Below are 26,836 nucleotides of genomic sequence, written 5' to 3'. Positions count from 1 at the left end.
AATAATAAAAGAAAGGGAAAGTGGGCGAGGTTGATGCTGTTCTCTAATAGTTCTATCCCCTTAGCTGTCCCCCTGCAGTTCCATTCTCTAGAGATTAGTAATACCTGAGCTTAGTAATTTAAAATAATAATAATACCTTAGTAATACCTCTCTCTCCTCTCCTGTATTTCCTCCTGGATTTCCTTGCTTTGTGAAGTAGTAAATAGGCTTGACTGCACTATTATCTTTACACTCTGTTTAAGCAAATAGACCACAGGTAAAAACTGTCATGTATTGTTTGTCTTTCATTGCTACAGCAAGTTTACTACCACTGCCAAAAAAGGCATCACTACTGCTGATTTTAATCTCCTGTGTCAGTGGCCCATTTAATTATTTTTGATCAGTGCTGTATTTTCTCTTAAGCATTCAATGAGTGCCATCATCTTGTTTTTTTTCAAAATTCAGCGAGCTTGAGTATCCTATGCAGTGATGCTCTTCCCTGCTACGCGGAAAAAACTGTAGTTTGTCTTACAAATACAGTTGTAGAACAGAACTTAATTTAGACAGTGTTCAAGGAATCGCTGAGCTGTTCTGCTGGATAATCAATTTTTCAGTTGACTGGCAGCCTGGCCCCTATCAGCTCTCACAAAGGACTTTTGGTTTCTCTCAGAAATCTAAAGTACATTAGCAGAAAAAATAGCTATGTATTTCTAGATAGACTGGGTTTCATCAAAAGTTTGTTCATTGGAGATCTGCATTTAAATAAGAAAATAGGGTTTTTTAATTTTTTTTTTGGTAAGACAATAACATTTGAGCTATGAACACTGAATATAAATGTATGTTCAGGTGCTTTGTGAATTCTAGAAATTTTCTGAGTAACATGAAAAAAGAATAGTATGTCTCCAGAATATATTTAGTGGTCTGCACTGAAAGGTTATGAAGAAAAATGACTGGTAGTAAGAATGTAAAGGGAAGACAGAATAAAATGGGGAAGTTGGGACTTGTTCATCTGGAACAGTCTTAGCCATGTAGAAATGGTTTACAAGGGGGCAGAGGATGGTAGGTGTGGTGGCATACTCTTTTTGGAGTTCCCAGTTGTGTATTGATATTAGAGAGGTTTCTTTCTCCTGCTAGGTAAAACAAAGAATGCACATTTAGTATACCAGCTTTGTGATCTGAGCTAGATCTGTAGGTTTAGACTTAGGATGTGGCAAAGTGGTTTTTATAATACTGGCATAAAAGACTTCTCTAAGCTCTATCTATGATGCTGTCCGTGCTGCCTTTTTTCTGAGATACCTTTCCAGCTTCCAATAGTCACTACTTCTGTACAACACATTCTATCTTTAGAGAAGTTATTAGCAGCCTAGACAACTACAGTATATAAAGAGGTCTCAGTCTGAAGGTGTTTGTGTATAAATGTTCTTACAGTATAACTATAATCATGTTTTCTGTGTGGCAGTAAGTGATATGGATGAAAGAATCTGGATAATCTCATGAAATTTTAGGTATTTTCTTGCTCATGGCAAAAGAATTGCTGTTCTGGACTTGATATTTTTATTTTTCCCCAGATACCCCATCACAAAGGGTGCAGTTTATTCTTGGAACAGAAGATGATGACGAGGAACACATTCCTCATGATCTCTTTACTGAGCTTGACGAAATTTGTTGGCGTGAAGGAGAGGATGCGGAATGGAGGGAGACAGCAAGGTGAGTGTTTTCATGAGTTTTAGAAAACTTATCTGTAGATATTGGTTGCTGGTGTACTGAGAAATGTTTTCAAAGCTGTGGCAAGCTCAGAAACAGATTTTGGATATAAAGCTTAAATAAAACCACAGTTTTAATCCTTAGACTGCTAGTATTACAACAGCATTTGTCGTTTCCTAAAGCCAAATGTTTTCATGTGGACTTATGAAATATAGGTCAAAATAAATATCAAGGGAAAAAAATCAAAGTAAATATATTAATAAAAAAATACTGGTTTTATTCCTATTTTAGCTCATAATTTTAAGAAACTTTAAAACTTTGTATTCTGTTTGAATCCTCAAGAATGATAAAATTACTATTATAAAAAGATTAAAGCAAGGAATAAGATTACTTTTGGAACAATAAAACTTTTACATATTCGATCAATGAACAGTTGATTTTGAGACTGAGTATTCAATGTTGGATTATTTTGTCTCTGTGAATCAGCGTGAAAAGGCTGTTTAGATTGCATTTCTGCTGAAAAAATAATATTGGAAAATATTTTTTTTTATTTTTGCATACTAGTTTCTTGAGCACCTAAATGGGAGGTGACTTGCTTAGTTTCATTAAGACTTTACATTTCTCAGCAATCATTGCTTAATTTTTCATCTTAGAACTTTCTCTTCATCTGCTGGTATTTGTTGACAGTGTTCCTCAATGGTGCCCAGAAGTCTGTGGACCACATTTTTGGTGTCAGTAGTTTAAAAATTATGGAATTTTGGAAAGGATTTTGTGGGGAACTACATATGTGGGCTGTTTGGCATGAATGTAGCTGTTAGCTTTCCCTTTAATTTTACTGCAAATTCCTGTTTTCCCAGAGGGCCACAGAATTTTCTATGACCTTCCCCTCCCTCATCTGTCCATAGGAGGCATAGATGCTAAATATAGATCTTTACATGTAGGAAATTCTCATATGGGGATTGTGCTGCAAAATGAATGTAGTAGTGTTCCTAAATAATCTTATTAATATTCAGAGAGAGAAAAATCTAATCAAGTTAATCATCTGCAGTGTTCTTATACTGATTAGGAATATATAGAACCTCTTCTAGGAAGGTTATCAGTTTCTATTGTGAATAAAAATAAAAATCACTGTGGCTGATATTACTTTTAAGCAGGGAAATAGCAGCTTCTTCAACAAGAAAATATCCCTTTGCAAATCACCAAATTGTTTCTGAAAAATTACAACTATTTTTATCAATATAAGTACTTAATCAAGGCATAATTTGAAATAAATAGGTAAAATAAATTTCTATTTAGATTCATCTATCTGTATATACAGCCTTTCCAATTGTCATTTGGGAACTAATGAATCAAAAATGTTTAACAGAAACAAGATAGATTGTTGAAGGACAGGAAAAAACAGCAAAGAAAATGAAATTTTTTGAGTTTAGAAAATACAAGAATAAAATATAATGGCTAATAGTAAAAATTCCTTTAGCTTTAGAAGTTAAGATGAAAGCAAAGAAAGAAGGGCTGTCATGCAGAAAGAGCTGGTCAAGAGAAGTGATATTTTTCAATTTGGATCCAAAAATTTCAGACAGCATTTGACTTGGGGTGGCTGGCTGTTAGAAAAGGAGGAGGTGGCAGTGAAATGACCAAATAAAAAATGCAGGCAATAGGCAAAGTGCTTGATCTGTGCAAATAAGAGAGTGCAATAATTCCCGCCCTAGAAAGCTGAAAGAACGTGTGTTTCATGTGTGTGGTAAATCCCATCTTTCTGTGAATCTCTCAGGTGGGTTGTTGCTGTACTATAGCAGACATAGCAAAACTGTTCTAGAAAGGATAAAAATGATCAGAACAAACAGAGGCCTGATAGATTTCAGAGCTATGGAAGGCTTAGAACAATATTTGAAGAGTGAGTGTAGGCTTGGAGCTAAGTGGAAAATCGGATAAAATGCAATACAGTGGTGTATCATGTCAGACTAACTTAATAATGCTATTTAATCAGGTAATTAATTTCTGTTTTTCTGACAAAGAAAAAACAGTGGATCTAATTTTTTTTCTTTTTAGTAAAGCATTTGATATTATATCACAGTGGGAATTTATTACTCTAAACTCTGCTGTAGTGTAAAAATTGTATTAGTGGGTAAGAAACTAATTGAAGAGGTACAGCAGGTCATGATGAAAGATTAAACTGTTAGTGTGAAAGGTAGTGACAACTAACTTCTGAAGAATTAGTCTTAGTAAATAGCTTTATTATTGAATCACGAAAAGTACTATTATAATAATGAAACTTGCTGATGGCAAGAAATTAGGAGGTATTGTTACTGTAGAAATAGATAAGCATATCGTACCCAAAGAACAAGGTGACTTTGAGTAGAGTAATAGAAATGGGATGGTGTTTAATATGCAAGTTCATTATACTTACAAACTGATACGATAGATCACTTTCAATACTGGTGGTTGATTCAGGACTTCAAAAACACTGATTTGATTAAAAGCATGATATGGAGAGGATACACCCTGAGTTTGTTGCTGTTCCATTATATGTTTTCCATCTGTGTGGAAAATGCCACTGGAAGTATTTGTAAATGTTCTTGTCTGGCTTTGGACCTAGTTCCACGTAGAATAATTTAAATGCAAACAATTAAGAGGAATACTCGGTCATTATTTGCATTTAAAGAGAGTGATGGCACTAGGTGGTTCTGTATTCATGTCACCAAGCTCTGCATGTGCTAAAGGGTTGGGTTGACTCTGATACAGTAAATCTTTGTGTTCTCAGTTTGATTGAAAGTGCATGCACAGTTCAGCCTTAAATTTTTTTAAAAGTTTTACACAGTTTGTACAAGATATATTTGAGACATTTTGTTCTTGGTTGATCAAAAGAGTAAAATATCAGAGGGAGTCATGGATTAAGATGTGACTGAAGCTTCTAAAGCTTGGTGTCCTTTAGGTAAATCTCCTCTATTCCTATTTCATTTGCTTGGAAGAGTAAGTCCTTTTCTAGGTGTTTTTTTTTAGATGGTGTCTGCCTCCCTCCCAGCAGTTAGGAGGCTTCAAGGTTTGCCATTCTCCAGTTCCCATAATATTTCTCATGAGCAAAAGCATTCCTGCAGACTAATTAGTAGGAGCAAGAAAGTGCATTGCTGTTTACAGCCTATGCCATTCCAGGATCTGATTTAGGCTGTCCCATCCATGGAATTAATTAGGGAGCAGAATGGAAAAACGTAGTTTATATAATGAAAAAAATAATTATTTTTCCCCCATTAATTGATTTCAAGCCAGATGAAACGTGTACCTTTTAAAATCAACATTCAGTTTTATAATAATTTTGTATGTGGCTCAGCTATACAATTGTGTAGAGAATGCAAGATGTATAGTTTCTATTTTGAAAAAATATTTCCACTGAGTCTGTGGAGAAACACACTGAGGCAGGGTTTGTTTTATGCACACAACAGTATAGTTGCAAACTGCAACTAGTAGGAAAGCAATTCATGTTCAAATATACCCTAATATCCTCTTGTGGTCATGGCTGGAAAGTAGTACCTGATTTGTAGCAAGTTTTACCCAAACTGTTGGGATTCATATATCTGCTAATATGAAATGAAAATTTTGGCAGAATATCACTATGTTTCTGGAACAGAAACTCTGAAACTCTGTTCATAGTTTAGAAAGTAAACTGTTAATAGTGACTAGAAAATGCATGTACTGGGGAAAAAATATGAATATGAAGTGAAAATGCATCTCCCCTGGATCAAAGCTTTCTTCCAAAGAAACTAGGTCACAAAAAATGTAGGTTTGTCACCTCTTTTTTTCTGACATGCTTTGTTTACTTTGGTTCATTTTCTAATCAGCGTAGGTAGGCAAAAGCTCATGTGGAGATCCATACTGATTGCAAGATTACATTAATAACACTGACTCTCGAGCAGGTTGTGAGCACGTACCCCAGCTCTCTGCTGCAGATATAACAGACTATAAAATAAATACTGTTCAAATCACCTGCTTCATAGTGTGCACCAAAATGTGGTACTGAGTCTATAATGAGGCATGCACACTTTTATTGACTCCTGAAAAATGGATGGAGCTGACTTGTACACATGCACACACACACATCTGAGTAGTATTTTTCCTATAGTAACACCTTGCTGAAACCTGTTGGCATATTTTGTTCCAGCAAGTATGCCATCAGAGGAACTGAACTGTATGATTGATACACCTGTGCTAGTCTTTACCAGTAAAAGAAAACCATATGAATGAAGCTGCTGCTCTGTGTGGTCAGACACAACTAAGATGGCTCCAAATAGATTCCAGGCACATGGGATACATGTGATACATGAGCTCGATATACAAATGGGGTTGGTGTGAAATTATGAAAGGCTTTTACTTACCAACAGTGTCAGTTTAAGGGGTTAAACTGCACAAGTAAATACATTATTATTTGTCTTTTTCTCTGAGCAACTGAAGAGAGTAAAAAATTGGCAAACTTGGGGTCCATGCTTGAATCTGGATTTCAAAGGCATTTCTATTCTTGAATCTGAATCTTCTACCTGAACTCAGAGCATTGTTGAAATGGTATTAGGATTTTTAAAAACACTTAAGCACTTAGAATTAAACAACTGTATAAGAGTAGAAATTTGTTTGTTTTATGTTTTCTGCTGCTGTTTCTGATTTGATATGTTAAATAAGGATTATTTGACATAACAGAGGAATATTTCTGAAAACATAAGAGGTGATAAACATGATTCTCCCTTGATAAGTAAACTCATGTAATGCCTATTAAAATAAAAATAGAAGTTTATTCCAAATGTAGAATTCTCTCAGTTGGGTATGGTTTATGTTTATGCACCAGCCTCTTTGCTCATTAAGTGACAGTATATGATAATGTGTTTAAACACATACGTTTTAGTAACAGTAGGAAATTGGATGCAACCCACAGAATTATACTATCCAAATTGATTGAAACTCAGGTGGAGATGATCACAATGGCAGGTATGATTATTTGAGCAGTAGCAATAGTTTCTTATGGATTTTTATTTTGTGTGTGAGCTTTGATATTTGATTGACACCGTAAACTCTAAGGCTGTTTCCATGATTTAGACTTTTCTTGTCCACGTGTCCCTAATAAGTTGTGAACTGTGGTTATGTGCCTGCCTCTGTCCAGTCACCTGTCTTAATGAAACTTCTAAGACCATAGTTGTCTTCTATCACAAATTTAAAATCTGTTTAGAACTGGTCAGTATATTCAAAGTAGGTAGTGCCATGGACAGACTGCAGCAGTATAATCAGATAAGTGATGCTGAAGAGTATTTATGCGAACAGCATGTAGTGACAGTATGAGATTTCTGATGATATTCTGTAAGAATCTATGCTTGGATCATTGGTTTTAGGATATATGTAGCTTGATTTTTAATCTCTTTTTGAATCAGCATAAAACAAGATGATAGTACATCAGAAATAATTGGGAATACCCAAGCACAAACCCTGCAATCTTGTAAAGCTTCTAAAGAGATTAGAAACACGCACAAAAATGGAGGTATGAGAAGGTAAAAATCTAGGTATGTTGCAGTCTTAGGAGGTAATAGTTTAAGCAGGAAAATTAATGCACCATGTTTGTGATGTTATGGCCACAAATAGGTCTTGCATATTTTTAGTTTGGAAACATGAGTGTGAGTGCCATTAAAGCTCGAAGCAGCCTCTTCAAGTTCAAGTGCAACTGTAAATGAAAAAAAAGCTCCACATTTTTTCCCTTTTCATGCTTCTTGATAACTTTCCTGAGTTAGCTTTGAATTTGGTGGGCATAGGTTATGTTAATTTTGTGTTTGATGTCCATTTGGATATTGTTTTGAAAATATATTTGGGAAAACTCATTTGCCTATTCAAATTCATTTTCCTGGTTCAGCTATGTGGAAGCAAATTTTTGTGTGCTATGTTCTTGCTGCTTCTCTGGAAGAATGAAAAAGTACAGGAGATAGCCTGGCTGGGCTGGGAAGAGAACTTCCAGTGAAGGGAGTGGAGAACAGAAATCTGATGGAGAGGAAGGAGGTCTCATGGGCAAAGATGAGATATGGAAACGGACCAGGACAGAGGAAACAGAGGGAGAATTGTTTAAATGCAAAGAGGAGGAGAAGGCTAGGCACAGGAGACAGTAGACTTTGGAGGAGCTAAGGAATCGGGGGGGCAAATTGTGTATGTGAAAAATGGGAGAGTGATTAGGTGGTACAGTTAGAAGAAATGGAATGCATCAGGAAAAGATGATGGTGATGAGTGGGTCACTGAAGTGGTGGCTGCTTGCAGGGTGGCATCAGAAGGGGAAGAATCTGGTACACAGGGACTGGAAGGAGGAAAGTATCTAAAATATGTGTGTACAGGCATATTTTACAAATAAGAGCAGAGCTAAGCAGGTGGGCCAAGAGCAGAAGAGGACAGCTGTTTGCTGTGTTACTGAGCTGCGAGGCTTGGTAGAACTGGAAATTGCTTGGCTTTAGAGATCTTAAGGCTCTACGCTTCCATGCTGTCTGGAAATAAGCGTGAAGGTGCTGTCAAGGTGTGAGGCTCTGCTTGACTTCTCTGCTGCCTGGTCCATGCAATATAGCTGCATGCTGCTGAGTCAAGTGATGGAGGCTTGTTGTGTGCCTGCAGCTGTTCAAACCTTGCCAAGCTGGCAGGATGCATGGCTTCATGCAGCAACATCTGCATATGCTTGAAAGACTTAATAACTTTAATGTAAAACACTTCTGCATATGTCACCAGACTTTTTTTTTGGTTTTTTAGTATTATTTTACTGTTTTTAATGTAATTTTTATCAGTGAACAATTAAAAAGTTGCACAAGAAAGTTCATCCGGTTGGCTAGTAACAAAAGACTTGGTCATCTCTGCCAGTTTCAAGTCTCCTTTAACTTTACTGAAGTCTCTCCAGATATACACTGAACCTGAGAACAGGCAAATGAGACTCAAAATAATGAGAGATACTTGATTAAGGCCTGTATGTTGGGGCTTGAAAGACTGTTCACAAGTTTTTACACATTACTTGTGTGTGCACGTATGCATCTGTGAGGTTTTTTGTTTTAATTGACTGAACTTTTAAATGAAAAATAGCCTAAATTTTGTGTAATGTTTTACTGCCTTTTTCAGTAGCTTAGTGTAGTTAAGTAACTAAAAACTTAAACTAGCAAAGTTAGTAACAGTGTGTTTTGTGAAAATATTATGGTGGTGATAATGGATGCAGATTCTGCATGTGTGAACATATCAGTATATTTACTTTAAATGAAAAATGTCTCTTCCCTGTTGTGTTTAGTCCAAAGTGACTACTAACTAGAGAAAGTTATCTCCTGTGTTCTTATTATATATAGCTTTTCTTTTTCTCTACCATAAATTCTTTTCTATCCTTTCCATCCTACTTGTTCTATATCTACAACTATTTGTTGAAATATCATTGTATGCCAAAGGATTACTCGGAGTTTATGTAAAGTACAATGATTACTTAATAAGTTTCTCTTTTCAACTCTGTGGTCAGAATTAATGTTAAAAAATAGTATAATACAGCATTATATGGGAAGAAGTGGGCAAGGGAAGTTTCTCATATTTCCTACAAAGAAAGATTAAAGTGAAATCCAAAGACATGTTTAACAGTGATCTTTCAATATCCATTAAGGTAATTTATTTTTTGTTTCTTATGCACAATGGAGTTATAAAATTGGTTGTTTTTATAGGTGGTTGAAGTTTGAAGAAGATGTAGAGGATGGTGGAGAGAGATGGAGCAAACCATACGTCGCCACACTGTCACTTCATAGCTTGTTTGAGCTGAGAAGCTGTATCCTGAATGGCACAGTTCTTTTGGACATGAGAGCCAACTCCATAGAAGAAATTGCAGGTATGTATTGATGTTGCGTTTATTAGTTATGAAAATTAATCATAAAAATCAAGTGCTTGCAAGTTTGCTTAGAAGAAAGCTATTGCATAATAATCACTTAAGTTTAGAAAATTATAGGAACTATTTTACTTAATGTATTAGAAAAGAATCTAATGTTTGACACAACTGATAAATATATATATATATTTTATAGATTTTGCTATTTTCAGAATCGATTTTTAAGTAAAAGAGAAAATAATAATGGAGCAGAGAGGATGGTTTGGAAATATTTCATTAAAACTGGCATGTTCTCTGCTCCCACTGTGACACTTCACATTGTGAATGATGTGTGTGTGAACTTCTACAAACTGAATCTACTGCAGACTATGCTAATTGCAGACAATCTGGCTTAAAAATACATTAAATTATAGGGAAGTATTCATCATAATTATGTAACATGAAAACAGACCAGTTTAAAAAACATGTCTCTGAGTCAAGAATGAAAACAGGAACAATAATATTAAGGGTAAATTTTTCAAAACTTCAAAGGTAATTTAATTTTAACTGAAGTATAGTTGCATTTTTTTCTAGTAAAGGTGTATCTGGCAGTTGCAATTCTAGAGAACAGCAGAAGCAGGAGGCAAGAGAGAACATAATGGATGAGTCTTGTCTCCCAAAAATATAAGTGAGATTGAGGCTGAATGCCATTTTCTGCATTCCTGGTTTCCCATAAAGGCTATAACTATTTACTGCAGGGGACTTTCTTTTTTTTTGTTGTTGGTGCAGTTGTTACTGTAATACAGTCCCTAACAACCTGCTTTATAGTACAGAACTGTAATGCACGGCCTCAAGGAGTCCTAAAACTACAAAAGTTACATGGTCATGCTAGAATCGTACAGTACAGTCTAGTATGCTTATTCCCTTCTCAAATAGGGCAGCTAATTTGAATTAGATTATTTGTAAATAAATTTGTTAGAAGATGAGAACTGAAGATAAAGTAAATTTTTCTGGTCTATGCAGACAGGGATGATGTATGTATCATAATATAACTATATTTACATTAGACTTTAAAACTCATCATTACAATGATAACACCCTGTCCAAGGACTCATGTGCCCTAGAGAGTTTCTAGTGCTGTGTACTTCTGTTGTTTAAAAATCTCTGTCCCTTCCAGCAGAGAGGAAACAGAGAAAAGAGCTATACTATTTTGTAATCTGGGGTCTCTAATTTTCTGTTTATCTACACTTAGTAAGAGCTAGTCTCATGCTCATGGTGGTTATTGGACTAATATCCTTGCATATCTTACATCTGCTTAAAAGTTTTACTTTGCTTCTACCTCACTATTTCACAACATTACTGAAAATGGTGCTGTTCTGTAAATCATATACTTGATATTTTATACAAATATTGTATTAGATTTTGTGATATTCTCCATATTGCAAATTTTGCCTGAAGATCAAACACGATGCAGAAGCTGTAAATTTGGGAAAATAGCACATGCATAGAGAAATGGTGCATGAGTAGTTGTTGAGGCCTTTTTGTTGCCTTGTCACAGATGCAAAGTAGCTTGTTAACAGGAAATGTAAAATACACTAATAGAGAAGTTTTGTTTAGGTAAAGGTACTAAAGACAGAGCAAGAAGTTTTTCTAACACTCAAGATTGTCAAGGAAACTGCTTTATGGGTGATATGCAAGCCTGTGTAAGGGCCAGATAAAATTTATTTTAATTATTTACCTTGTCAGGTAAGTGGGATACTGTTCAGTGGGCTACAGTTAACAGTGGAATTAAGATCGGCTCAGGCAGTGGTAGCTGCTTTTTGCGTTTACCTTTCCCAAATTGTGTATGTCAAATTGACGCAAGATATTATTAATCAAAATCTGCAGAAACTTGTGTGGGTTTCTCTGTGCTGAGATCTGATTATCTCATGAATCATGGTCTGAATCAGAGCTTCAAAATTTGTCTTGATAATGATAAAAGATAAACATGAAGAATAAAAATCAGCTGATTTGAAAGAACAAGACTGTTTATCAGTATGCTGCTTTTATTTAGTTTTAAAATAATCAAGGAGTACTTAGATCATCTGCTTGATGTTCTTTTATTGCTTTTTTGCTTAAATAGTACACTAGGATTTTAAAGCTTGAGCTTTACATATTTAATCCAGAAATCACTCAACTTCTTCCATAGTCAGCTAAGAGATCCCTTCCAGAATTGTTTTTATTTAAGTAGGTAAAAAAGTAAGGATTAACGCAATAAAAATAACTTCAGCTTTTTCCCCCTGTTTTTGGAAGATATTATATAGTGAAACCACAATGGATTTATGTTTATAATCTCTTAATCCTTAGTTAGTTGTAGTCTTTTTTTGTTGTTGTTGTTTGTTTAGGTAACGTGTCCAAAGATTTGACTGTACACAATACTAATTTTGTTTTGAAACTCATCACAGATGTAAGTTGTTCTTCTGTGGAGAATTTGATGAGTTACTGTAATGCTATTTTGAATCAGTCCTACTTTCAGGTTATCTTGATTTGTCGATTAGGAAAAATTGTTTTTTCTAAGAGGCGGCTTTAGGATGACTTTCACGAATTATTGGCATGTACCATTTTCACTTTAAAAAGTACCTTTTGTGGAAGATTTGGGTGTATTTCATTTGTATTTTGTATCCCTGCCTGAGAAGGTGATCTGACACATGGTAAGGTTTGCATGAGTCTTGCTTTGTCTGTTAGAGGATTTTTTTTTTTCCCACTCTGCAGATTCAATAAGCAATGAGGTAGGTGTTTTTTTTAAACAACTTTTGCAGCAGGTTCTTCTGGCAAGAGAGTAATTCTGTAAATTACCCATGTTTTGTGTCAGATTTCTTTGAAGACACCCACCCGCCCCCCAAAATAAAGTTGATATTCCATTTGCTTTATTATTATTTATGTTGTAGTACTGCTGTTTTTGTCTTCCTCAATCGAATTCCTTTGGAATTTGTTACTCTAATACTACGTCTGTAATTTCTGCTCTCCAGTACTTAGAAAAATGTACAAAGAGTGTGGGACACATTAGGCAGTGCTGGGAGGGGGAAGGAGCAATAATAGTGGTGACAAGCATGCCACCAACACGTATGCTAGGTATGTTAGAATTTTGATAATTCCCAGTAAGACAGGCTTCTCTTTTTTTCCTTATAAACAACTGCTGGACCTGAAGATTAGACGGAACTTGCATCTCTCAGGAAATCCTTTCTTGTCTGTTCTACTTGGCTGCTATACACTGTCAGTAGTTACAGTCCTACTTACTGTGCTATACAATGCAAACATTGTTTTCACCTTGGAGTTGGTATGTATTCCAGTTGTATCTGACAGTCCTGACACTTTAGATTTTAAGGAAATGGTTGCTCTCACCTGTTGGCTTCAATTTTTTCAACATTTAACTCTCTTCTTCTGTTTCTTGCTAGCCATTCTCATACTTGACTAGTCCAGTGATCCAATGGTTACTTTTGGTTGTTCTTTTCAATGCTACTGTGTATACCACATGTAGGAGAATTTGCAAAAATAGATGATACCCTGTGGTCTTAAGTGGTACTCCTAAATTAGCTTTGGTCCTTGTACTTCTGATGCATAGTTTATTGCTATGGGTTATGTTTTTTAATGCAATCAAATTTTACTGCATTGCTATAACGCATCATATCTTTTGAGAACGAATAAATTGTGCACATGTACTTTCTTTCTACTTGCATTAACACTTTGTTACGGAGAAATGCGTGTGGTGTATTTGTTGGTAATGTTTTGCTATCTGGGCTATATTCCAATATCAAATGATATTTCTGTAAATGCAGTGCCAGTCTTTGTCTCCTTGAAAGAGGTATACTTAATCTTCGTTGCTAAATCAAGACAAAGAATTATGATTTGTTTTAGTCGAGGCTTTTAATCCATAAGCACTTATTCACTAAGGCATTAAACTCTTAGCACGTAGCCCTTGAAAATTTCTTTTATTGAAGTCAGTGTTTTAAGACCTTACTGGGCTTGTGGTAAAACCTGCAGATGAAAAACATCTTTTATACTGTTTGCATGGCTTTCAGAACATTTTGTATTTAATCCCTGGAAACTCTGATAATTCTGCATAAAAATACTTTGCCACCAGAGATGTGGTGAGAATTTTTAAATCATCCTGTCTTCCAGCATGTCCATTCTTTATTAGATTCTTTTTGATTCCAGCTGTCTTATTAAAAAGTGACTTGATCTGCAAGACTGTAAATTTCTTTGGACAAGCACCCAATTTTCTTTGTTGATAAAGAGCTTATTCATACCTATGATGCTGAATTGGCAGACAATATCTTACTGTAATAGAGACTTCCAAGATGAATTTCTAACATTGTCATCATGCAGAGAAACAGCATGTTTATTCCTGAAGTTTCTCAAATTGTTTTTAAATTCTGTAAGATGGATTTTACATTTCCCTTGAAAAGAGCTCAGTTTGGCTGCTGACCTTTATCCTGTTTAAAAATGCATTTTTTTGTTAAACATATTTTAGGGGGTGTTATTACTATTTTTACTGTGTGACATTCTTTTTTCATGTATCTTTGCAGTTGTTCCTATATCAGTAAGTTAGCAGTCCATGCACAAGGAATTCCTTTGAACGTTTAATGTAATAATATTTTATCGATCACTTCTCTATAGAACATATGCTAAAAGGAAGTCTGAAAAATCTATGTAATCAAAACAATTTATTTTGGAACTTGCCTCTTGAGGAGGTATTTGCCAGAATCTGGCTGCACCATTAGAGAGCAGCTTCACTGTGTTGTTCAAGTTGGCAGAGGAAAATATTCTCTTTTGATATTTTCATTTAGTTCCTTTGAAACCATGTAGATTCTCAGATTACCATCTGGTTTTTTGATTGTAACGACTGAAGGAACTCAAAAGGTTCTTCTACTTAACATATGATGCCATTTTCTGCTGTTTGGTTCAAAAACTGTTCAGTCCAGCCTTTAATGGCAATACTTTCTTTACAACATGAATCACAGATCTCGCATTTTCTCATAGCTGTGCAGAGTGTGCTCTGCACACATGTCAAACCTTGTCAGATACAAACTGTGGCCTGTGTTGCACAGTGGTGCTTTGGCGACTTGCCCATGTTTGAAATATTAAACAGTCCCGTTTATTTTAAATAGCTTAAACGTAATAATGGTTTATTTTTTAAATGAAATTTTACATATTCCCATGCTTTCCAATCCAGCGATCTGACATTTTTTTTTTCCCAAGCAGTCTTTCGTATGTTCCTCACGATCGAATTTTCAATCTGTGTAAGAGCTTAATCTTGTGATTGAGGTCACTGGACTCTGTGCTGAACAACTCAGGGTATTACATCCCAAGTGTGCAATTTTATTGATTTCGGTAATATCATGTTAAGCTTTCATTCTGAACAAGTGTTTTGCCTTGGTTTGTTTTAAGCTATGTTACTCCATAGTAATGATATATTTAAGTTGTCTTCAGTTTAGATTTTACTTCACTGGAGCCTTTTGCTTCAACTGTGATGCTGTGACTCTCACATTGTGCTATGTTTATGGTAAATTTAACATTTATTACAAACGCTGTAACAAAGCATGGGAATGCTTGTGAGCAATCTGCTTCTCTGTTTGACCCCTACACCTGTCTTTTGTTCAGCTTTCACCTTCTCACCCAGGTTTTTGCGTGCATTTGCTTTATTTACAACTTACCATGCGGTCATTACTTCTACAGAGAAATCTCTATCAGGTTTTGTTCCTTTGTGGGTAAACTGTAAATCTCATACCAGCTTCTAAGTAGCACAGCATTTTTTTGTTTGTTTTGTATTTTTCCATGTTTACTACAAACCTGGGAGTTTTTTAGATTGCACAAGTCAATCTCCACTTTCATTTTGTGTGTAAAGACAGAACCAATGTCACTCATGGCTCTTCTTGTGTTTAGAGATGCAAAATGTATTTTTTTATGAGGTCCCCATTTTTCTTTTGGTAGCATCCACTGTGGCAGGCTAGCGTAGCTTGGTCTTAAAACTGTACTTGCTCTCTGAGCTGCGAGCTGGGAATTTTAGCCTGTGTCTTTACTATTTACAGTTTTGTGAAATGCTTGCTCTTGTTCTTCAGTAAAATTGCATGCTGTTACTTTAAAAAGCAGACATTTTTCACTCTCCATCTTTCCTTTTCAGGTAATTAATCTGAGAAGTTGAACAAAATAATTTCAGGTAGAGCTGGAAATAGAATCTGTCTCAGTGCAATGGAATGCTCTGCCTCCTTGGATGAGCGGGCTAAATCTGCTGGTTTAGATAGCTTGTTTATAATCACCATTGTAAACACTGTAAATGGGTTTCGGTTCACAAATGCAGCTCAAGAATCCTAATTTGTTAGTTTTCTGTTGCTCCTAGTGCCTAACTCACTTGGGAAGTATATATTCAAGTTCCTATTAGAGACAGGTTAAGATAAAAGACAGCATTTCAACTGAATGTATTCCATAAAACACTGCTTTAGGATCGCTTGTGTTTACTTCTGCCCTGTCTTTAAGGGAAAGAAAACATCCACAAACCAAACAAACCGTACCTTTTAAATTAGGTTTTGTAGTCAGCTGTCACTGCAATCGTGACGCACATGAAAGCCCATGTGTTCTATTTTTTGTCATTAATCTCTCATTTTGTCCTGCAGTTGCACAGTTATAAAATTGGAAAGACTGAGAGGTGTACCTACCAGCAACTTTGCTGGTATATACTGAGTTCAGCTTGTTCTGCTGTAAGCTGTCTGTGCCAACCTATATCAGGAAAATATGAGCCCAACAATTCAAACCTTGTATTTCATTTGGGACTCAGCTAAAAAAAAACAAAACAAATGAAAACCCACCCCCTACTCCCAACCACAAAAAGCCCAAAACCTCTGGATCTTGTTTCTTTACTCACCACTGCAAAAGTCAGTCCCACTTTAGCCTGTTTACCTGTTAGTAATTTCTTTTCAGATTTCACAGGTATTTTGGTGCAAATGCAGTGTATGTTCTGTATATTTATTCTATGTTTCACCTGGGAGCTTCATGTAGTCTTGCATATGAGGTGTTGGGCACACTGTGAACCTGGAGCAATGGGCAATGAGCTCTGGCCATGCTTGGTTGTCTCTTTACATTTTATGTAAATGATGTAACTGAATCTGAATGGAGAAAACATTCTTTATACGATATGTAACTCAGGTTTCTCTGAATCTTTTTAAACAACCAGGGCAGGAAGAATGTCTGCCTTTAACAGCTTGAAAAAATGATTTCATGGTTCCAGTATCAATCAAGACTCCTTACTGAAGAAACATCCTACTTCAGTCTTCTGATGTCAGCAGAAATTACATGGTGTGAGCAATTAATAGAATGAGTAACACTATGCTGGTGGATTTTCCACACATTGCATCTTGCTGCAAGCTTCGTAAGGTTGCGAAGCATCCTTGAAAAATTTAATGGTAGACTGTGCCTTTATCTAGAAGGGGGGTCTGTAGAATTTGAAAGGTCATTCAAGAGGAAAATTCTTTAGAGCAAACAAACAAAAACCCCACCCCCAAACCTTTGTTGCTGAGCATAGAAACCTTGAAGAATCTCTGCTGTTACACAGGAGTGTAGCTAAGTTATAGTGCTGTGAAGTTTCAGGTCTGTATTCTTTACTTTGTTTTGTCATATGGAGTTTGGAGAAATGGCTGTGCACTGTAGATACAAAAGTGAAAAACAGGGCTTTGAAAAGTATGTGCAGCTTCAGCTGGTGGAAGCATGTAGGATCTTCTCACAGGATTAACAAAATAGAATCTGTTTTGAAAATGAGATGTTTAAAATGCTCCTGTTTGCCATTTACTTCTGGACTTTAACCATGTTGCTCTTGCTCTCAAGCTTATCTTTGCAATCAAGAGTGTTATCACTGACATTCCAGAGACTTGGGCTTTTAAAAGATATGTTGAAAAACTTGGGAAGAAACAGCAGTGGAATCCCATAATGATAGGTGCTGATAGAGGCAGTCTTTCTTACTACTATTCAAATCTGTTCAGGTCTTGAAAAAGCTGTCAAAATACAGCAATCTGGCAGTAATTTGACTGTATTTACAGATGCTACTGCAAGTGGGTCTGTATTGAAGGAATGACTACTGGAGGGTAGTATCAAGGCAAGAAAACACGTCTTCACTCTTTCCAAATGTGAATGCATCTTCCCATTTTACATGTGGCAGAGGTGCTCCAGTAAAGGGGAAGTTGTTATAAAAAAAGAAAACTCAAGGTAAGCCACTTTCTTCTCAGTTTGGCAGGAAATAAAAATTGTTAGTCATCACACTGGCACTAATTCTATGGATTGTGTGACTGTTAATAAGTCTAGCAAGGAAGAGGATAAGGATCTAATTTTCTTTTTCCTGGCATTTTCTCTCCTCAAGTGGATCATCTTAAATATTGGTATCATCCTCAGCAGTTAATATATTTTAATATTTAATATGGAAAATACTGTAATTCCAGGAATGACACCATACAAGTGGAGTTTCTGTAAAGCAAGGTGATGACCACAACCCTAAATTTGCCTGTTCTAAAGGAGTCCTTTTTTTTCAGCTCTTCCTTTTGATTTCTGTCTTAGAGCAATTCAAAGAAGGTAATCTTTGGTTTTGCATCTACTATAATTTGTCTTTTGGTTAGCAGAATTAAAAAGGAGGGGAGAGAGGATCATTTCAATTGTGCTTTAGCACATATGCCCTAAGATATATTTCTTTGAAGATCCCAAGTCATGTTACAGAATGTACTGGCCTGTTCTGGGAACTGTGACATGCAAATTCATGTGCTAAGGGTATCTAAAAGGAAGATAGTCTTATCCTCAAGGTAGAGGCAGTTCCTCAAAAGGCGGTAGAGTTGAACAGGAAAATGAATATTTTTCTTGAAGCTGGAGCTTTCTTTTCTTTTCCTCATGTATTGAAAATTCTTGGCACCTTCTGAAAAAAATCTGCTGAAGACTTTCTCTTGAACTTGTATTACATCCTCTTTTGCCCTTCTGCCACTCATCTTGCTGCTATAACTTTCCATCTCTTCCATTAGTCTCTAGAAACAAACTGTGTTTGTCTAGACTGGGAGTGCAGAGATAACTGACCTGGTGGTGTTTGAGTTAACCCTAGAGTTAAAAGTTCCCTTCACAGTCAGGTGAAGCATCCCAAAGGCAAGTTTTATTAATTTAGGTACACCAGCAGGCAGTATTACTCTTTGGTACGAGCTGTTCAGTCAATGCTGTTGTTAACACTGCGCAGAATGTAGTTGCTGGAGAGGGTCAAAGGCAACGTTGAAAACCTCTGCATCACTATTCGTTGCAAGATGCAGATACACCTTTCATGCTTGCATCTGTTGGCAGCTGCATTTACCTGTGTATCTAGCCTTGTCTTTTTGTGTGTGTGTGTCATCACAGGGATTTAGATTTGTTGCTAGGCTCTTCACAGTAAGTGAAATGTGCAGGTCATTTGTTGTTACCAACTATGTATATGATACATTGGATTGTTATGTGGATATTGAGAACTTCGGAAAAACTGTTGTGTTTTTTAAAGATATATAGAGTGCACAGCTGACGGTGAGCAATTAAACTCTGCTTTTAACCAACATAATTATTTAAGGCCTTTTATTATGTCTCTTCTTTTCTCTTGCTCTTGGCAATTATCAAGACCTGAAAAATTATGTCTTTACTGATGATGCAGCTGCTTTGTATTTTTTCTGCTCTGCTTGCCTTTCCACTGAGTTTGCTGGCAGATAGGAATCTGACTCCAGCACAGAATCATGAGCTGTCTGAATTTTCAGTACAAGGAGTTATTGACTCAGCTTATTAACTCACTATTTTTGTGCAGTACAGTTTCTTCCAATAGATATACAAGGACAGTGTGTACTTCAATGCTTTTTTCCCCCCTTCCTTTTTCTGTTAAGCATTATTACTGTTGCTAGCAGGATTTCCCAAAATAATAATTTAAAAAAGCCCACAAAATTGTCAACAGTTCTTTCCCATTTGAAATAAACAATGCATGTATTTGTAAATAGTTTTGAATATGAATATTTTCTGCCAGTGGACTGAAAAAATGGTTGTAATTTCTTAGCAGGGGGATCAGTTTCACTCACACCTCCATGTAATGATTCTCTTGAAGAACATGTACATCCAGCAGTAGAATGAGATCCTATTAAGTATTTGCAAATAATGAGGCAAATTTTCCTGTATTGTATTATCTCAAATTTCTTTATATTGTATTGAAAGTATTGTAATTATAGTTACAAAAAATAAAGAGCTAGACTGTGATCTCCTGTGGTAAGTATATAGGGAGTAAAAAAAATGTTTCCTTACAACATGCCAGTCCTTTTTAGCAAATAGGGTAGGAGTTATTTGGGAAAAAAAAAAAAAGACATTTTATACACATCGTAATCCTGGGTTTAAATGCTTTATGTATGGGGAGCGCATAGGGACTGACTTCAGAATTACATAGGTCACCTTAATTTGGGAACTGCGTATCTTTTGAGGGGTTGGCTTTTTTTACATTAACATCCTTTTTGATTTTTTCCCCCCCCTGAGACTGAAAAACTTACCATTTGTTTCTGTAGTGTTAAAGAAACTGATGACTTTCATTTGTAATCCTGTAGGGAACTAATTCTTATTATTGCAATTTAAAAAATAAAAAAACTTCCTCTTTCCTCTCTTTTATTATGTTTATATTTTCAGATATGATTCTGGACCAACAGGTGGGTTCTGGGCAGCTCAGTGAGGATGTTCGTCACAGAGTGCATGAGGCATTGCTGAAACAGCATCACCATCAGAACCAAAAGAAGCTGAGCAACAGGATCCCAATTGTAAGATCCTTTGCTGATATTGGAAAGAAGCAGTCTGAGCCCCATTCCATGGATAAAAATGGTAATGCATCGCTTTATTTTGCGTTTTGAGCTTTCAGTAACATCTGCCTGTTCAGTATTGCATGTTCTTTGTACCCACAGCTTGAACTGAATGTGATGCTGCTCTAAAAAGCTACTGTGTAAAAGTGGTACCTTTTACATGAGAGTGTTTCCTCTTCTGCATTCAATAACACACCAGTTTAAATCTGAAATTCAGGCATCCTGCACAATTCAGGACTATGCAGGGTATTCAAAGGAACTGGCTCAGATGTTGGAAGCAGGCTAGCTGTGTTAGTGTGCCATTCTGTCCTGGGTAAGCGGCGTGGCACATTATCCCTGGTGCAGTACAGCTCAAATACACTTGGGGTGCTTCAGGCACTCTCTGTGATCCTTCATACTGAACTTGTGCATTTTTGTTACTCTGCACTGTGGACACGCTCCATTAGTGCCAGAAATATCATAAGACTATTTCTGACTTCAGTTGACTATCCAGGGCCCATTTAGTTAAAATGTAATGGATTGTTGGAATAGTTTCTAAGTCTATGACAGTGCATGCATTAGCTAGTGTTCAACTGGTGCTTCAGATTTCATAGTTGAGTTTGAGGGGCTGGAAAATGAGAAACAGATTTTCAAGATGACACTATTGGAGAGATGCTGCAAGAACTGTACCTTGTTCTTTCAGAAAACCGCTTTTTGGAAAATTGTGTTCATGAAAATGAGAGAGCATGTTTGCAGTGGTTGGCTTAACTTTTTTTCTTTCTTGCTTTTACAGAAAGTCTTTCTAAGCTGTACTGTTGTTATAGGTTAATCATAATGAAAGATAATTTCTTATTGCCCCTTCCTTATTTACATAAACACAGGCCTGTGTTATGAAACATGTAGCCAAATTTTACAAATATTTACAGTTGATTCACTAGAATTATACATTGCAGAATTACTGAGCCTCTGTATCCACTATCATCACAATACCCACAACATTTCTGTGTGAACACCATTGGACTATAGTGACTCTTATTCCAGAAGTCACCTTAGCTTACGTGAAATCTCTCTCCCATCTGCTGTCCCTGGTTCAGGGCCCTACTGAGCTCCCCTGTCACCCTGGGAAGTGGACACCGAGGAAACGGCTGTAGGACAGGGAAGGTACAGGGTGCAGTGCTGTGAGGCATAGGGCAGAAGGGGAAAGAGTAGCAGGGCAGCTGATCTGGAAAGATGGGGCTGTTAGTATAAAGCTTAACTTTGATTTCAAGGAAGGACCTTTTGTTTGAATCATTGCCATATAATGTTTTAATAAGTACTTTTAAATCTAGCCACTTCCCTGGGGAAGAGACTCAGACCTAAAAGGCAGCATATAATTTCTTCTGAAGAGCATATTAAATAGAAACATATTAATTATACTAAAACATAATTTAAAATAATATTTATGAAGGTGTTTGTGATTATGCATATGGATGCACATGAGTAAAATAAGTAGGATGACTGTCCATCCTTTTTAAGGCAACTTTCCTGTTGATTTATGCAACTCTTGCTGATGACTTTAAACACATATTCAGGAGACACTTAAGAAAGTTAATGTTATAATGTTCCTATTCCTCAGTTTCCACAGGATGCAAGATTGCAGCTTTTGCTTTTGCATCAGCTTTTTTACACTAGATCTTGTATAACAAATAAGCAGTAGGTCTGCTTAAAAAGACACCTCAGGGTAAGCTGTGAATGTATCATAAGCTCAATTTCAGTAACTTTCTGTCTGTTAGTGGAACTGATGCAGTAACTTGCACCAGAAACATCTCACTTCTGCCTAAGTTTCTTCTAAGAACCTTCATATGTCTAAATCCCCCAAAGAGAAATTCTGGTCAGGACACCATCTAAGTCCATATTAAACACACTCATTTCATGTGCCCAGTGGTTAAGTGATTCTGTAAGTAGGGAATCACATTCTTAAAGGTTTTCATTTGTCTGTGCTTATTGATGCCTCTGAGCACTGTAACCCCTGGTTAAAAAACCCACTTAGTCACTTTTACTATGTTTAGATTAAGTTAAATGCACCATAAACAATACAATTCTCTATAATTTTAAGAACATTTATGTGAAGGTAAATCATCTTTTTATCTAAATTACTGTGAAGAGTTCAAACCCCAGTCTTTTTGGACACAGATGTCTTTTAGAAGCATTGCTCTTCTACTTGCATCCTTTAAGCCCTAACGCATGTTTGGCAATCTCCTGCATTGACCTCTTCAAAAAAGATGATGGCCCTGTGATAAAAAAAAAAAGAGGAACTGGTTTATTTAAAGTTTCTCTTACTATCCATTACCCTGTTACATTATAAAGTCTGAATCCTTATTGCCTGAATTATACTAAAATTAGTATTAGATTTAGAAGAGGGGAAATTCAGTCTAAGGTTTTGGTTCTAAAAGGATTCACAATTTTTTCCCTTTTCAAGACAACAGCAAATAAGCGGCTCGTGGGCTTCAGTGGTTATTGCCCCAATACTCCAGGATTACAGGCGTTAGGGAAGAGGTGATTCTGGAGAGCTGCCTAATTTTAGGCACACTGACTGCTGCCTCTTCTGGCATACTTTTAGTCATTTCTTTACCCTGGGCAACTTGCCATAGTATGTGGTGTGTAAATTATGCAGGAATCTACACTGAAATGCTCAGCTTTTAGGAACTCTGCTGTCCTTAGAAGCTTGACCAGGGGTAGCAGCAAGGTTTCTGGTTGTTTTCTTCTGCTGTTGCCTCATGACCCAAATGCTAGAGTTCAGCTACAGTGTTATGCTCACTGCAGCTGCCATGGAGCTTTTGTACAAGCTTCTCATAATACAAAAATGAGTTGTTAAAATACAACTTTGGATTAGATGAAAGCAAAAGAAAAATCAGCTACATGTGTATGAAAGAAAGCAAAACTGAGGGATGTGAACACCTTATATTATTGTCCAGAGTGTGTTGTGAGACATATCTTTGTTTCCTGAGGACAAACTGGTAAAATGCAATCAAGGCATCACTTTAGTCTGCTTATTCCTATTTGTGCACAAACACAGTGTAGAAGCATTAATATCTCTCTTTTTAATACAAAAAATGTATTAAAGTAGTAAAATATTTTATTATTGCTTTCATTTTTTGGGTAAGAAGCTTAATTCCTAGAAGACTGCAGGGAGAAAACCAGTTCCTCTCAGGGTCAGAGATCAGAGTTTTCAGGAACAGCAAGGGCCAAGAGCTTTAGAAAGGCCATTTATTTGTTCCTGTTGAAATGAGGTAGGGGAACTTGGACACTTTTTCTGCACAAAAGGAAATTCTCAGTTTGGTTGAATTTGGGTTTAGTGTAGACGGTTTAACTGATAACACTCTTTAGCAGTCTGCAGTTTGTAAAATAGGTGGTTGAGAGCCGTAAGTCTTTGCCATCTGGGTTACGTGTACGGCTGTCTGTAAAACCACTTCTTTGTCCAAGTTCTTGACTATGCTATCTTATCAATGTGTCAGTTTTCAGATACTCGGGAGCAAAGGCTGAAAATGAAGACATAAACTTAAATTCAATATATGGCTGTGCTGCTGACAGACCACTGTGATATCTTTGCTGGAAGATAGTTGTACATATGTTTTCCCTCAATTTTTTCTTTGTTTAAGAGCCTGTCAGACCATCTAATTAATTTGCTTTGTATTTAGTAGTATTATCTTTTGTTTACAATGGCTTTTCTTCACATCCTCTGCGGGGCTAAGATGTCAGGGTGCTATGGATTTACCATGCATTTTTAATGCTGCCATGCTGTGTTTAACTTTCACTTTTCATTAGGCATCAAAACTGTGAGAATTAAAAGCCTGCTTTTGATGTTCCAATAAAAACCGACAGTCAAATTTGGCATAAGAGCAGGAAAAAATGATTATTTTTTTTTTAAAGTCTAATTTGATATTGAATACCCAAAATACAGAGTGGCAAGTAATTTTAGCATAAATACTGTAAAAGGCAGGTAGAAATAAGAATCTTTGTTATTAGTAAATCATCCTGAGAAAGTTTGGTTTGTAAAGCAATTTAACTTCTTTTTGTTGAGATGAGTAGGTTTTTCACTCTGATACCAGAGAGCTGTGTTGATAAATTCCTATAACATGGTCTAAAGACCCCAAGACAATTGCAAATATACAATACCTTTCTGTTGTTATAGAAATGCTAAAATAATTTCATAAGCATGTCCCCTTTTTATAAAGGGTTCTGCAATTCAGAATTTAAATGTGCGTGGCATGGAGAAGTAGCTGATTTGACAAAAATGTAGTTAGGAATAGAAGTTCTTGTCATGTAAACATTTTAGGTTTTTTTGACTAGCTGTTTCACTTTTAGTCTAGACTTCAGAGTACGTGTGTGTGTGTGTGTATCTATGTCTGTGTGTGTGTGTATCTGTAATGAGACCTAACAGACCTTCTGCCGATTAAAGTCAAAGAGGAGAGAACTAGGGGGAGAGGAGTGCGACTTGTAAATTGTATTTCCATGCACCTTGCTGAAGCGTTTTTAATCCATAACATGATCTTGTGCCTGTTTTCTGTTCCATACATATGCTATTTATAACTGCTTCTTCTCCCTTGATGCCAGAGCAGACATAGTATTAGTGTAAAAAATTGCATTACACCACACATCATGTCTGATTTTGAAAAATTCTGAAATTCCAAGGAGAGGTTTATCAATATGTGAAAGAGCTTTGAGAAAGGAACAACATATTAAATTTGACATCTTCAGAGTTAACAGCATGAGCTGCTGGAGAAGTTCATTTTGACATGTTATTTCTCAAGCCTTTTCCCAGTTACTTTTGTTAGCATGATGGGCTGGTTTGGACGACTTCATGGGTTTATGGCAGTTTGAGCACAAGTGAAGGTGTTTGAGACTATGCTTGAGTGTCTAATTTAGGACAGTCTGCTTTAGTATCCCATTAAGTCTAAATTACCACTTATGTGAAGGTGTTTGTTACTTTCCTTAGTTTTGCAATCTCTCTTAAACATCAGTTCAAACATTTATGCCGTAACTCAGAGCTAGTTTACAGCTTGTGAAACTGATGTCAATACTACCACGTGGAGAAAGATGGACATCACTTGGAGCCACATGAAAAGGGTAGAAAGCATTCCTGGGTATGTGACCGTGTTCCTTCATTTTGGGAATAAGTCACAATGAATGCCATGTATATACCCAAGTTTTCTGGCAGTATTGGGTCTGGATTGGGTAGATTACTCCAGCTTTCCTTGAAGAGAAGGCAAACTCAAAGATAATTAATTCTAGCTTAAATTAGCTAATGCTCTATTTCTTGTTTTATATTCTTCTCAAATGTATATCTTTTAATCAATTTGTATTATCCACAGGTTTTTATATTACTAAAATATGACTTGTATTTACAAACATTTTCATCTGATATTTTTTCTTTATCCACGTTTCCTTGTACCCATGATAAAATGTGTAATCTATATGTATAAAACTGTATCATTCATCTTTGTATTTCTTTATTTTGCTCTGTCTTTGTTGTGTCTGTCTCTAACAGGCTCATCTCATCTCTGTATCTTCCTCATCTCCTATCCTTTGGGTTCTGTAAACTCCCTGAAGGTTCAGAGGTAGTATAAATACCTATTCTTGCTTGGGCTTCAGATCATTTCAAATGTACACCCATGTCTTCATCTCAGTTTCTTGACAGCATGCAACTCCTTGCTATAGTGATTTAAAAAATACCTCAGGCCTTTGTCAGCAGCTACGGCACACTTAAGAGAAGATTGTGTGGAATGCTGTTGTTTTGGGGGAAAAAGATGTGCCATTTCCTCATAAGTTCATTTTCTTAACATCAATTTGTAAAACTGCAAATCATAGCATTTTAGTTAAAACTGCATGACTTCATGTGAATTATGCTTGAGATTCAGGCCTAGCATTGGAAAAACAAATAAAGTGACTTCCTCATCCTCTGAAATGTATGTATCATTAGCAAGCATCAAATCTGCTTGTACTTATGCAGGTACAATGGGAATGTCATGCTTCTCCACTGATTTAAAATGTTATCAAGAGGCCTAAACATACATATACAATACAGCCTGCAAAGATGGTATCACTGCTCTGTTATATTAGAATTTTAATATATATATTTAGGAAAACTTACTGTTCAATCCTGAATTTTTGATCTGAACAGTGTGTTCATTTAGATTTGGAAAATTGGTGAGTAGTTGCAGTGAAAAGCCTCATGATCGGTATAGCTGGCTTGCAAATCAGAATTTTTTTTGAATGGGAAGAAATCTATATGGCCTAGGAAAATAAGCAATTTCTTTTCTGATGCAGTTTCCTTTGACGTGTCATTTGCATCGTTTGTTTTGTGATTTGTATCTGAACACATTGTTCTTGGTTTCTGTCATTGGCATTCTAGAGAACTCTTGGTTTTTGATTAATAAATACACAGTAAAATGTCTTGGGCTTTGAATTTTAGGGAGTAAGTATGTTGTGTATGACATTAATTTACTGGGATTATTATTTTTTTTTA

General features: G+C 36.1%; 1 protein-coding gene across 7 annotated transcripts in view; it reads left to right on the top strand.

Moving 5' to 3' along the window:
• SLC4A10 (solute carrier family 4 member 10) overlaps positions 1–26,836 on the top strand; it is a 161,989-nt gene that overhangs the window by 79,449 nt on the left and 55,704 nt on the right. For all 7 annotated transcript variants that reach the window (XR_008748402.1, XM_055811993.1, XM_055811994.1 and 4 more), the window contains 3 exons: positions 1,548–1,686; positions 9,372–9,532; positions 20,186–20,374. Coding sequence is in view for 6 of the 7 variants with exons in the window: in XM_055811993.1 (XP_055667968.1) it covers positions 1,548–1,686; positions 9,372–9,532; positions 20,186–20,374 (489 nt within the window). In the remaining variant the exon portion in view is untranslated. The remainder of the gene's footprint in view (positions 1–1,547; positions 1,687–9,371; positions 9,533–20,185; positions 20,375–26,836) is intronic.

Source organism: Falco peregrinus, chromosome 8, assembly GCF_023634155.1.
Source record: "Falco peregrinus isolate bFalPer1 chromosome 8, bFalPer1.pri, whole genome shotgun sequence".
NCBI lineage: Eukaryota > Metazoa > Chordata > Aves > Falconiformes > Falconidae > Falco > Falco peregrinus.
The sequence above is the reverse complement of the archived record's forward strand: the minus strand, read 5'-3'. Positions and strand labels throughout refer to the sequence as shown.